Source organism: Salmo trutta, chromosome 6 (genome assembly GCF_901001165.1).
Source record: "Salmo trutta chromosome 6, fSalTru1.1, whole genome shotgun sequence".
NCBI classification, from domain to species: domain Eukaryota; kingdom Metazoa; phylum Chordata; class Actinopteri; order Salmoniformes; family Salmonidae; genus Salmo; species Salmo trutta.
Genome location: NC_042962.1, coordinates 28,359,229 through 28,373,422, shown reverse-complemented (window position 1 = coordinate 28,373,422; position 14,194 = coordinate 28,359,229). Strand labels below are relative to the sequence as shown.

The following is a 14,194-nucleotide window of genomic DNA, read 5'->3' as shown; positions in this document are numbered from 1 at the left end:
TTTTTCCATTTTGACATTACAGAGTATTCTGTGTAGATAAAAAAAAAGACAAATAAATCAATTTTAAGCGCAATTTGTAACACAACAAAATGTGGAAAAAGTCGAGGAGTGTGAATATTTTCTGAAGTCACCTCCATCGAGGCTACAGAAACAAGGAAAAACCCCGTTGCACGTTGATAAGCAAAGACAAACCTGACTATTTTAATTCAACGTCTATAGAACCTGAAAAATGAGAGCATGAGCAATTTGAGAGCAGACTGGGTTTGAGTTAATAACGCTTGTTTGATGAAAGTGTGTGTGTCTGTGTGTGTGTGACTGTGTGTTGGAGGGAGCATTGCAGGGGTCTGGACAGTTGCCACACATTGCAAGGCCCTCTGCCAGCCCCTGCTTAATGTAAGGTTGATCTAATGTGGAATACCTGTCTGTAGCAGAGCCTTCTAATAAAAAGCAATGGCTTTAGACTAAAATACAACAGGGTTGTATTCAGTAGGAACCAAACGGAAGCAAGCTGAAATGAGGAAGGACCTACTTGAATATACTACTACATTATTCTCTTGGTTACACTATTCTCTTGGTTATACTACTACACTATCCTAATGGTTATACTACTACACATTTCTCTTGGTTATACTACTACACTATTATCTTTTCCCCATATCATTACTACTAAATAACTGATTTAATCTGAGAAAATTAAGACGTTTTGATGTTGGTTTTGATGATGTGTCTGTCTGGTGGTGGGGGGGTGTTACAGATTCAAGCAGGTGGCTTATATTCTTCACACAGCAGCTGGTGTGTTGAGTGTGTCAGACTGCCAAATTTCTCCATTGCCAAGATCATCCAACCACCTAACAGGTGTGGCGTGTCAAGAAGCTGATTAAACAGCCTGATCATTACACAGGTGCACCTTGTGTTTGGGACAATAAAAGGCCACTCTAAAATGTGCAGTTTTGTAACACAACACAATGACACAGATGTCTCAAGTTTTGAGGGAGCGTGCAATTGGAATGCTGACTGCAGGAATGTCCACCAGAGCTGTTGCCAGAGAATTGGCTGTTAATGTCTATAACATAAGCCGCCTCCAACGTCGTTTTAGAGAATTTGGCAGTACGTCCAACCGGCCTCACAACCGCAGACCATGTGTATGACATTGGGAGGGCAAGTGGTTTGGTGATGTTAACGTTGTAAATTCTCGCCCATGGTGGAGATGGGGTTATGGTATGGGTAGGCATAAGCTATGGACAACGAACACATATACGTTTTGCATTTGGCAATTTGAATGCACCATGCCCATTTTTTAAGGTACACTACATGACCAAAGGTATGTGGACACTTGTATGTGGACACCTGTATGCAGGTGGGCTCCCGAGTGCTGCAGCGGTCTAAGACACTGCAGTACCTGGTTCAAATCCAGGCTGCATCACATCCGGCCGGGGTAGGCTGTCATTATAAATAAGAATTTGTTCTTAACTGACTTACCTAGTTAAATAAAGGTTAAATAAAATAAATTAAATAAAAAGGTGCCCACAAAAGTATGTGGACACCTGCTCATTGAGCATCTCATTCCAAAATCATGGGCATTAATGTGGAGTTGGTCCCCGCTTTGCTGCTATAACAGCCTCCACTCTTCTGGGAAGGCTTTCCACTAGATGTTGGAACATTGCTGCAGGGACTTGCTTTCTTTCAGCCACAAGCGCATTAGTGAGGTTGGGCACTGATGTTGGGCAATTAGGCTCGCAGTCGGCATTCCAATTCATCTCAAAGGTCTTCGATGGGGTTGAGGTCAGGGCTCTGTGCAGGCCAGTCAAGTTCTTCCACACAGATCTCGACAAACCATTTCTGTATGGACCTCGCTTTGTGCATGGGGGCATTGTCATGCTGAAACAGGAAAGGGCCTTCCCGAAACTGTTGCCACAAAGTTGGAAGCACAGAATTGTCTAGAATGTCATTGTATGATGTATCGTTAAGATTTCCCTTCGCTGGAACTAAGGGGCCTAGTCCGAACTATTAAAAACAGCCCCAGACCATTATTCCTCCTCCACCACACTTTAGTCTTGGCACTACACATTTGAGCAGGTAGCGTTCTCCTGGCATCCGCTAAACCCAGATTCGTCCGTCGGACTACCAGATGGTTAAGCGTGAATCATCACTCCAGAGAATGCGTTTCCACTGCTCCAGAGTCCAATGGTGGCGAGCTTTACACCACTCCAGCCAATGCTTGGCATTACTCCTGGTGATCTTAGGCTTGTGTGCAGCTGCTCGGCCATGGAAACCCATTTCATGAAGCTCCCTGACGAACAGTTCTTATGTTGACAGGTGATTTTTATGCGATTCAGCACTCAGCAGTGCCGTTCTGTGAGCTTGTGTGGCCTACCACTTTGCAGCTGAGCCTTTGTTGCTCCTAGACGTCTCTAATTCACAATAACAGCACTTACAGTTGACCAGGGCAGCTCTATCAGGGCAGACATTTGAGGAACTGACTTGTTGGAATGGTGGCATCCTATGACGGTGCCACGTTGAAATGAGCTCTCCGGTAAGGCCATTTTACTGCCAATGTTTGTCTGTGGAGATTGCATGGTTGTGTGCTTGATTTTATACCCCGTCAGCAATGGGTGTGGCTGAAATAGCCAAATCCCCTAATTTGAAGGGGTGTCCACATACTTCTGTATTTATAGTGTATCTACCTAGATAGTTATTTCTTGATTTCTTGTTTAGATTTTTTTTTATTATTTGAGGATTTGTATTGTATTTGCAAGACATTCTACTGCACTGTTGGAGCTAGTAACATAAGCATTTTGCTACACCTGCCATAACACCTGCAAATATGTGTACGCTTTCCAATACATCTTGATTTGATTTGATTTGAAGAGAGTTGCGCATTTAAATGCTGCTGGACTACTTCAATGTCTTTTATCCACATTATTAAAAGTGAATCTAGCCTCAGGTGCTAGTCTGGCCTTTTGTTGCTTTTCTCTACAGATTTCAATGGGTTCAACTCCAATTTCAAGGCATAGAATCTGACATGACTTAAAAATAATTCAATTTATTTTCATGCCAGGGAATTATATATTTATTTCCACGTTGTCAGAGGATCCCGGGAGCTTCGTGGGAACTAGCCAATGAACTTCTGTTCACTTCTAATTAACTTGTACATTTTAATCCCTGATTCTTGGGTTAATGGTTTTTAGAGTCATGTTCTGTGTCCAGAACATCTTCAAAGACAAGACTAGAGCGAGCCTTTCCAAGAGAAAGTTACATTGTGCATTGCAGAACTGTGTCAGTACCAAGAGTAACTCTAGGAGTAACTCCTAGCACTAGTAACAAATCCAATCCTGATAGGAGATTCCCGAGAAAGACAGTATACACCTTACGTGTGTATTAACTTATAAGATAGAGATGAATACAAGATATACGATGTGACATAAGTCCTGATGAGACTGAGGCTGTCCTAATATGGACACCGTAGAACCTGTTATACAGTATACGTTCACATTGTGGATGCATGGCTCACTTACTGGGGTCACAGTCTGTGAACTGGAGGTCATCCAGCGCAGCCCCTCCGCTCACGTCTCTGGAGCGTATCCCCTCGAAGATCACTTCAAAGTTCCTCAACTTCCGCAGGGGAACCTCCGCCCGGTTCCACTCCTCCCCCTGGTTCCCCGTCTTGTTCCACACCTCCGTCACCCCATTGTTCTCAGTCTGTGGAGAGGTGGAGAGGTCAGGCGTAAAGAGGTCAAACACAATGTTCCATAGCGTACATTGGTACGCTGTCCAGATTAACAACTCCTGCTGAGGCTGTCATAATATGGACGCTGCACATTGATTATTCTATCGCAAGGCTCTCCAACCCTGTTCCTGGAGAGCTACCGTCCCGGAGGTTTTCGCTCCAACCCTAATCTCACACACCTGATTTGAATAATTAGCTGGTTGATAAACTGAATTAGGTTAGTTACAACTGGGGTTGAAACAAAAACCTACAGGAGAGTAGTTCACCAGGAACAGGGTTTGAGAGCCCTGTTCTATAACCTATATACTGTATATAAATGACCCACTCTGAGTCATTCAAAAGTGACTTATATGAAAATGTACAGCACTGCTGATTATTTTGTAATGTAATCATACAGAGCCCAGATCATTCAATCACATACAGTATGGAGGAGTACAGAATATGAGGTTGCATTGAATTGAGGCCGAGTTATGGAACGCTTTCCGCCACTGTGTAGCACGGAGGTCATTTAAGAACAGTCATTATAGTCAGATTAGCATAACATCACAGTAATGAATGCTCTTGCCCTTAGACCTCCTATTAAATCTGTAACGGGCCGGTTCTCTCCCAGGCTGAGTCTCAAATTGCACCCTATTCCATAGGGCTCTGGTCAAAAGTAGTCTGCCATTTAAGGAGTAGGGTGCCATTTGGGACTCAACCCGTCATCTTTAATGTATTAGACTCATGCCACATATGGAACAGATTAAAAGCCAGGCCAAATGGCATTAGTTGGGAAATCCTTTCTGTCTTTTCCCGTGGTACTGCAGAGGCACTGAATGATATCTAATAATGTTGAAATTATGAATGCGACTTAGAGCGGGGTACTGTGTATCATGACAGGCTAGATTATCAGGTTTTGGACATAATGCTGTGGAGTAGCAGTTGGACACCTCCCCAGTCAAATCAGGCAAAATGTCATTAAACATGCTGATGTTAGTTTAGGGACAAGAGGTTTTCCTGACTGTGTGTGTGTTTAAACCAGAGCCTAGGGTATAATAGGTGAAGTGTTCAGGAAAATCTCTGGGCCCTAGTTATTCTGTTTTAATCAACTATGTTAGATTATAGATACATTAGTATTTGTAGTTTCTTATATTTGCTCCACCCACACAGTAATAAAGAAAATCCCATTCAGTTGTCCAATCAGGCCTAATTATGCTTACGGATTATTTCTTTGTCCCTCTGCGATTAAAGGGGTAATTTGGGATTCAGTGGTCACTCCACTTAAAACTAAAAAAAACAATAATTAAATAAGAAATCGATATACTAATCCTATATTACCCCTTTAATGCAGTAGGAAAGTTGGTCTCAGTGGTGTAGTGGGGGCTATACGCAGAAATAAGCCACATACACACTTTCTTTTCAGTGGGTATTGTGTATACTCACTTCTTAATCCTCACTGATGCATATCAAAGTAGTGTAGTGGATGTATACAGTACGCTGTATCAATTATGTAGTACAATAGAGAACTCATGCACAAAGTAGCCAACACATGGCAAAGCACATAGCCTAGTTTTAGGGTCAAGTAGCAAGAGAGGGCCGTTCTCAACTGGTTGTGCAACCTGGTCTTAGAGCGTTCAGTATTATTCTGTACGTAAATCCGAGGCACTCCATTTAGGTTGATATTTTCCGTTTGATATGGTTACATAAAACAGATGGTTACTTAAGGCAAAAACGAAAGGAGGGTGGTTGGTTCGGGGTAGATGGGTGGGCGTATAATGTGAAAGTCTAGCAACCAAAAGGTTGCGAGTTTGAATCTCATCACGGACAACTTTAGCATTTTACCTAATTAGCAACTTTTCAACTACTTACTACTTTTTAGCTACTTTGTATGTTAGCTAACCCTTCCCCTAACCCTAACCTGAATCCTTTTAGCCAACCCTTCCCTTAACCCTAATCTTAACCCTTTAACCTTACTCCAAAACGTAACCCTAACCTCTAGCCTAGCTAACGTTAGCAAGCCAGCTAACATTAGCCACCTAGCTAGAATTCAAACTGAGCAATCAGTGTCAAACTGAGCAATTGGGGGAGAAGGGCCTTGGTCAGGGAGGTGACCAAGAACCCGATGGTCACTCTGACAAAGCTCCAGAGTTCCTCTGTGGAGATGGGAGAACCATTCAGAAGGACAACCATCTCTGCAGCACTCCACCAATCAGACCTTTATGGTAGAGTGGCCAGGGAAAGAGAAAGATGAACAGAGCAAAGTATAGAGAGATGGAGAGACCTGAAAATAGCTGTGCAACAACGCTCTCGATGCAACCTGACAGAGCTTGAGAGGATCTGCAGAGAATAATGGGAGAAACTCCCTAAATACAGGTTTGCCAAGATTGAAGCGTCATACCCAAGAAGACTCGAGTGTCACGTCCTGACCAGTATAGAGGATTATTTGTTATTGTAGTTTGGTCAGGACGTGGCAGAGGGTAGTTAGTTTATGTATTCCGGGGTTTTTGGTTTCTTTTCTATGTTTGTGTTTCTATGGGTTTTCTATCTGTTCTGTTTCTATGTTAGTGAATTGGGTTATGGACTCTCAATTGAAGGCAGGTGTTTTCTAGTTGCCTTTGATTGGGAGTCCTATATATTAGGGTGTGTTTGGTCTTGTTGTTTGTGGGTAGTTGTTTTAGTACTGCTATACGTGTATAGGCTGCTATACTGTTCCTGTCAGTCATTGTTTTCTTGTTTTTGATCGTGGTGTTCACATTATAATAAATTATGATGAGCACGCAATCCGCTGCATATTGGTCCACTTTTTCTGACAGCGATTTCAACATATCTTCAGATGAAGGTGAAAAATGTGACATCGAGGCTGTAATCGCTGCCAAAAGTTGCTTCAACAAAGTACTGAGTAAAGGGTCTGAATACTTCTGCAAATGTGATCGTTTTTTATTTGTAATAAATTAGTAAAAAAAAATAAAACCTGTTTTTGCTTTGTCATTATGGGATATTGTGTGTAGATTAAAATAATTTAATCAATTTTAGAATAAGGCTGTAATGTTACAAAATGAGGGTAAAGTGAATGGGTATGAATATTTTATGAATGCACTGTACATACCATACGAAACGTAACATACCATACTAAATGGAGTGTCTCGGATTTACATACAGAATAATATGAAATGCTCTGAGACCAGGTTAGGTTGTAGCATGGAGCATCTTAAAGAACGACATCGGTAGCCAGTAGAGTAGGTGGGAAAGAAATTGCAGCTTATGAAATCAACCAGTAAATGCTAACTAAGGCAACAATGGGTATTTGGTATTTTATTAGGGTCCCCATTAGCTGTTGCAAAAGCAGCAGCTACTCTTCCTGGGGTCCACCTTAAACAAGAAACATAATACAGAATGACATAATACAGAACATCAATAGACAAGAACAGAACTACATTTAAAAAAGGGAAGGCACACATTGCCTACATATCAATGCATACACACAAACTATCTAGGTCAAATAGGGGAGAGGCGTCCGCAAGGTGTTGCTTTATCTGTTTTTTTTAAACCAGGTTTGCTGTTTATTTGAGAAATATGAGATGTAAGGAAGTTCCCTGCAATTAGGGCTCTATATAATACTGTACGCTTTCTTGAAATTGTTCTAGATTTGGGGACTGTGAAAAGACCCTTGGTGGCATAAGTGTGTATGTCAGAGCTGTGTGTAAGTTGACTATGCAAACAAGTTGGGATTTTCAACACATTGATGTTTCTTATGAAAAGAAGAAGTGATGCAGTCAGTCTCTCCTCAACTCATTGCCAAGAGAGACTGGCGTGCATAGTATTTATATCAGCCCTCTGATTACAATCAAGAGTAAAACGTGCCGCTCTGCTCTAGGTATGCAAACCAGTTATTGAAAAAGTTTGGTTTGAAAAAGTTTGCGTTGCACAATACAGTCATCATGCACTGAACAAAAAACCTTCCCAATTTAATGTTATCTGTAGAGTAGGCCTACAACGGCAGATTGATATCATGATGATTTGTATCAATCCAGAGGGCATTTGTTTTGCAAACTCTGCCATCACAAGTGCACTGTATGCCAGGAGTCGGCAACAGGCGGCCTGAGGACCAAAACCGGGCTGTGAGTGATTTTATTTTGGCACCCCAAAAGTTTTAAACAATATTTTATTTAATATTTTACAAAAGTATGTGGACACCCCGTCAAATTAGTGGATTCGGCTACTTCAGCCACACCCGTTGCTGATAGGTGTATCAAATCAAGCCCACAGCCATGCAATCTCCATAGACAAACATTTGCCTTACTGAAGAACTCAGTGACTTTCAACATGGCACCGTCATAGGATGCCACTTCTCCAACAAGTCAGTTTGTCAAATTTCTGCCTTGCTAGAGCTGCCCCGGTCAACTGTAAGTGCTGTTATTGTGAAGTGGAAATGTCTAGGAGCAACAACGGCTCAGCCGCGAAGTGGTACGCCACACAAGCTCAAAGAACTGGACCACCGAGTGCTGAACCATGTAGTGCGTAAAAATCGTCTGTCCTCGTTTGCAACCCATACTACCTTTGGAAGCAACGTCAGCACAATAACTGTTTGTCGGGAGCTTCATGAAATGGGTTTCCATGGCCGAGCAGCCGCACACAAGCCTAAGATCACCATGCGCAATGCCAAGCGTCCGCTGGGGTGGTGTAAAGCTCGCCGACATTGGAACGCAGAGGCTGAACAGTAACATGCTATACCTGATGTCAGAGCTCAGGGTTCCACTTCACATCACTGTATGGGTTTTGACTGACAGCCTTATAAACTTGAGCACCGCGTGTCACAAGAAGATTCCCCCATCCCTTCTGCTAATTGTGCAACTTTTGCACATTTGTTGCGGTCAGAGTGAGGGAAATGCTGTAAATCGAGAGGAGTCAATGTGTTCTGAAAGATTAGACGTTGGAGAATTATAATAAATTACACTTTGATGTCATACAAGCAAACCACACACCCAAATGTGCACTTCACATTTCCATATTTGAAAACTCATCCCACTGGGCACACACTGGTTGAATTAACGTTTTTTCCAAGTCATTTCAACGAACTTAAGCAGAAACAACGTGGAAAAGACGTTGAATTGACTTCTCTGCCCAGTGGGATGAAATTTACTATGATTGCTATGTTTAATGTACAGTTACAAGGATGACATGTGTTATACCCTGGGTTGTTCTGAACAGAATGAGTCTGTGTTTTTGGTATTGTGAAGAAAATTTGCCACGGAACACACACTCATTAAAATTACAATCTGTTTGTCTGATGAGCCTGATCAAATCAAATTTTATTTGTCACATGCACCGAATGCAACAGGTGTAGACCTTACAGTGAAATGCTTACTTACAAGCCCTTAACCAACAATGCAATTTTAAGAAAAAAAAGAAAAGAAAAAGAAATAAAGTAACAAATAATTAAAGAGCAGCAGTACCGGTACAGAGTCAATGTGCGGGGGCACTGGTTAGCCGAGGTAATTGAGGTAATGTATACATGTGGGTAGAGTTATTAAAGTGAATTATGCATAGATAATAACAGACAGTAGCAGCAGCTTAAAAAGGGGAGGGGCAATTTCAGTAGTCTGAGTAGCCATTTGATTAGATAGATGTTCAGGAGTCTTATGGCTTGGGGGTAGAAGCTGTTTAGAAGCCTCTTAGACCTAGACTTGGCGCACCAATACTGCTTGCCGTGCGGAAGCAGAGAGAACAGTCAATGACAAGGGTGGCTGGAGTCTCTGACAATTTTATAGGCTTTCCTCTGACACCGCCTGGTATAGAGGTCCTGGATGGCAGGAAGCTTGGCCCCGGTGATGTACTGGGCCATACACGCTACCCTCTGTAGTGCCTTGCGGTCGGAGGTTGAGCAGTTGCCATACCAGACGGTGATGCAACCAGTCAGGATGCTCTCGATGGTGCAGCTGTAGAACCTTTTGAGGATCTGAGGACCCATGCCAAATCTTTTCAGTCTCCAGGTTTTGTAATGCCATCTTCAAGACTGTCTTGGTGTAATTGGACCATGTTAGTTTGTTGGTGATGTGGACACCAAGGAACTTGAAGCTCTCAACCTGCTCAACTACAGCCCCGTCGATGAGAATGGGGGCGTGCTCAGTCCTCCTTTTCCTGTAGTCCACAATCATCTCCTTCGTCTTGATCATGTTGAGGGAGAGGTTGTTATTCTGGCACCACACGGCCAGGTATCTGACCTCCTCCCTATAGGCTTTCTCGTCATTGTCGGTGATCAGGCCTACCCCTGTTGTGTCATTGGCAAACTCAATGATGGTGTTGGAGTTGTGCCTGGCCGTGCAGTCATGAGTGAACAGGGCGTACAGGAGGGGACTGAGCACGCACCCCTCAAGGGTCCCTGTGTTGAGGATCAGCGTGGCAGATGTGTTGTTCCCTACCCTTACCATCTGTGGGAGGCCTGTCAGGAAGTCCAGGATCCAGTTGCAGAGGGAGGTGTTTAGTCCCAGGGTCCTTAGCTTAGTGGTGAGCCTTGAGGGCACTATGGTGTTGAACGCTCAGCTGTAGTCAATTAATAGCATTCTCACATAGGTGTTCCTTTTGTCCAGGTGGGAAAGGGTAGTGTGGAGTGCAATAGAGTTTGCATCATCTGTGGATCTTTTAGGGTGGTATGCAAATTGGAGTGGGTCTAGGAATTCTAGGATAATAGTGTTACATTTTACATTTTAGTTATTTTAGCAGACGCTCTTATCCAGAGCGACTTACAGTAGTGAATGCATACATTTCATACAATTTCATACATTTTTTTCTGTGCTGGCCCCCCGTGGGAATCGAACCCACAACCCTGGAGTTGCAAACACCATGCTCTACCAACTGAGCTACAGGGAAGGCTGTAGCTCAGTGGTGTTGATGTGAGCCATGACCAGCCTTTCAAAGCACTTCATGGCTACAGACGTAAGTGCTACGGGTCAGTAGTCATTTAGGCAGGTTACCTTAGTGTTCTTGGGCACAAGAACTATGGTGGTTTGCTTGAAACATGTTGGTATTACAGACTCCGACAGACAGAGTTTGAAAATGTCAGTGAAGACACTTGCCAGTTGGTCATCACATGCTCACAGTACACGTCCTGGTAATCCGTCTGGCCCTGCAGCCTTGTGAATGTTGACATGTTTAAAGATGTTACTCACATCGGCTGTGGAGAGCATGATCACAGTCTTCTGGAACAGCTGGTGCTCTCATGCATGTTTGTGTTATTTGCCTCGAAGCGAGCATAGAAGTAGTTTGGCTTGTGTCACTGGGCAGCTCTCGGCTGTGCTTCCCTTTGTAGTCTGTAATGGTTTGCAAGCGCTGCCACATCTGACGAGCGTCAGAGCCGGTGTAGTACGATTCAATCTTAGTCCTGTATTGAGGCTTTGCCTGTTTGTCGGAGGGCATAGCGGGATTTCTTATAAGCTTCCGGGTTAGAGTCCCACTCCTTGAAAGCGTCAGCTCTAGCCTTTATCTCAGTGCGTATGTTGCCTGTAATCCATGGCTTCTGGTTGGGGTATGTATGTACGGTCACTGTGAGGATGACGTCATCGATGCACTTATTGATGAAGCCAATAACTGATGTGGTGTACTCCTCAATGTCATCAGAGGAATCTCGGAACATATCCCAGTCTGTGCCAGAAAAACAGTCCTGTAGCTTAGCATCTGCTTCATCTGACCACTTGTTTATTGATCGAGTTACTGGTGCTTCCTGCTTTAATTTTAGCTTGTAAGCAGTAATCAGGAGGATAGAATTATGGTCAGATTTGCCAAATGGAGGGCGAGAGAGAGCTTTGTATGCGTCTCTGTGTGTGGAGTAAAAGTGGCGCAGAGTTTTTTTCCCCTCTGGTTGCACATTTAACATGCTGATAGAAATTTGGTAAGACGGATTTAAGTATCCCTGCATTAAAGTCCCCGGCCTCTAGGAGCGCTGTCTCTCCGTGAGCATTTTCCTGTTTGCTTATGGTGGAATACAGCTCATTCAGTGCGGTCTTAGTGCCAGCACCAGTCTATGGTGGCATGTAGACAGCTACGAAAAAACAGAGGAAAACTCTCTTGGTAGATAGTGTGGTCTACAGCTTATCATGAGATACTCTTCCTCAGGCAAGCAAAACCTCGAGACTTTCTTAGATATTGTGTACCAGCTGTTATTTACAAAAATACATAGTCTGCCGCCACTTGCGGTTACTGGCCCAACGCTCTAACCACTAGGCTACCTGTCATCCCCAAATATAGGAGCCCCTCAGGGGTGCATGCTCAGTGCCCTCCTGTACTCCCTGTTCACTCATGACTGCACAGCCAGGTACGACTCCAACACCATCATTAAACTTGCCGATGACACAACAACGGTAAGCCTGATCACCAACAATGACAAGACAGCAGATAGGGAGGAGGTTAGATACCTGGCCATGTGGTGCCAGGAGAACACCCTCTCCCGCAACGTGATTACAGTAATTACAATTTAGCAAATTAACACTGGAGTGATAGATGTGCAGATGAGGATGAAAAAAAGAGCAGAAAAACAAAACAAATATGGGGATGAGGTAGGTAGTTGGTTGGACGGGCTATTTACAGATGGGCTGTGTATAATAACACACAAATGATTGTATTTTTCTTGTCTATATTGAATACATCATTTAAATATTCACAGTGTAGGTTGGAAAAAGTAATGACTTCTCCAAAAGCTAATTGGAGTCAGGAGTCAGCTAACCTGGAGTCCAATCAATGAGACGAGTTTGGAGATGTTGGTTAGAGCTGCCCTGTCCTATAAAAAGCACTCACAAAATTTGAATTTGCTGAAGCAAAAACACAATATACTGTATCACCTCCCAGTTTGCTGCCAAACCACCTAATCGTGGACTAATTGGAACACGAGTGAGGATAAAGTGGTATGGACTGAATTGTCGTCTCTGATTGAGACAGAGGGAATATAGATTTTTAGAGGTCTGGGCCGATGGTGTGGGGACTGAGGATACAGCTCTCAGTTGTCACACGCAAATGGAGATCCACCTGCCCCCACCATCGCTTCCCTTCTAGTAGGATAATCTAAACAGACAGACCTTGTCTACATCCAAATGGCACCCTATCCGTATATACAGTACCTTCAGAAAGTATTCACAACCCTTGACTTTTTTCAAAATGTTGTTGTGTTACTAAGTGGGGTTAAAATTGATTTAATTGTCAATTTTTTGTTAACAACCTACACAAAATACTCTAATGTCAAAGTGGAAGAAAAATGTATGGAAAACAAACACTAATATTGTAACGGCTGTCTTCATGAAGAGAGGACCAAGGCGCAGCGGGTTGCGTGCTCATCATTATATTTATTTTAAATAAAGACTGTGAACACGGAAAAACAATAAAACAACGACAGGAAACAGTTTAGCAGGCTATACACATAACAGCAGTGCTAAAGACAACTACTCACAATTAACAAACAAAACACATCCCTATATATAGGACTCTCAATCAAAGGCAACTACAAACACCTGCCTTCAATTGAGAGTCCAACACCCAATTACCTAACATAGAAATTACTAAACTAGAAAGAACATAGAAATACAAAAACATAGAACATAACCCAAAACCAGGAAATAATAAATCAAACACCCTTCTAAACAAACCACCATCCCGAACCACATAAAACAAATACCCTCTGCCACGTCCTGACCAAACTACAATCACAAATAACCCCTATACTGGTCAGGACGTGACAAATATATCTTGACTAGATGCGTATTGAACCCCCTGAGTCAACACATTTGAATTACCTTCTCATTAGCTGTGAGAATTTCTGGCCAAGTCTCTAAGAGCTTTGCACAACAGGATTGTACAATATTTACCCATTATTCTTTTAAAATTCTTCAGGCTCTGTCAAGTTGGTTGTTGATCAATGCTAGACTGACATTTTTAAGTCTTGCCATAGATTGTCAAGCTGATTTAAGTCAAAACTGTAACTAGGCCACTCAGGAACATTCAATGTCGTCTTGGTAAGAAACTCCAGCCTTGTGTTTTAGGTAATTTTTTGCAGTATTGCTTTACTGCCTTGTTGCAAACAGGATGCATGTTTTGAAATATTTTTATTCTGTACAGTCTTCCTTCTTTTTACTCTGTCATTTATGTTAGTATTGTGGAGTAACTACAATGTTGTTGATCCATCCTCAGTTATCTCCTACCACAGTCATTAAACTCTGTAACTGTTTTAAATCCCTGAGCGGTTTCCTTCGACTCTGGCAACAGAGTTAGGAAGGACGCCTGTATCTTCTTAGTGACTGGGTGCATTGATACACCATCCAAAGTGTAATGAATAACTGCAACATGCTCAAAGGGATATTCAATGTGTGTGTTTTGTTTACCCATCAATCAATATGTGCCCTTCTTTGCGAACCATTGGAAAACCTCTGTGGTCTTTGTGGTTGAATCTGTGCTTGAAATTCTCTGCTCGACTGAGGAACCTTACAGATCATAGTACTGTATGTGTGA

At 42.7% G+C, this 14,194-nt stretch overlaps 1 protein-coding gene across 1 annotated transcript in view; it reads right to left on the bottom strand.

The window, feature by feature from the left end:
- malrd1 (MAM and LDL receptor class A domain containing 1) overlaps positions 1-14,194 on the bottom strand; it is a 117,349-nt gene that overhangs the window by 18,467 nt on the left and 84,688 nt on the right. Inside the window, exon 22 of the mRNA XM_029756079.1 lies at positions 3,516-3,699. Coding sequence (XP_029611939.1) covers positions 3,516-3,699 — 184 coding nt within the window. The remainder of the gene's footprint in view (positions 1-3,515; positions 3,700-14,194) is intronic.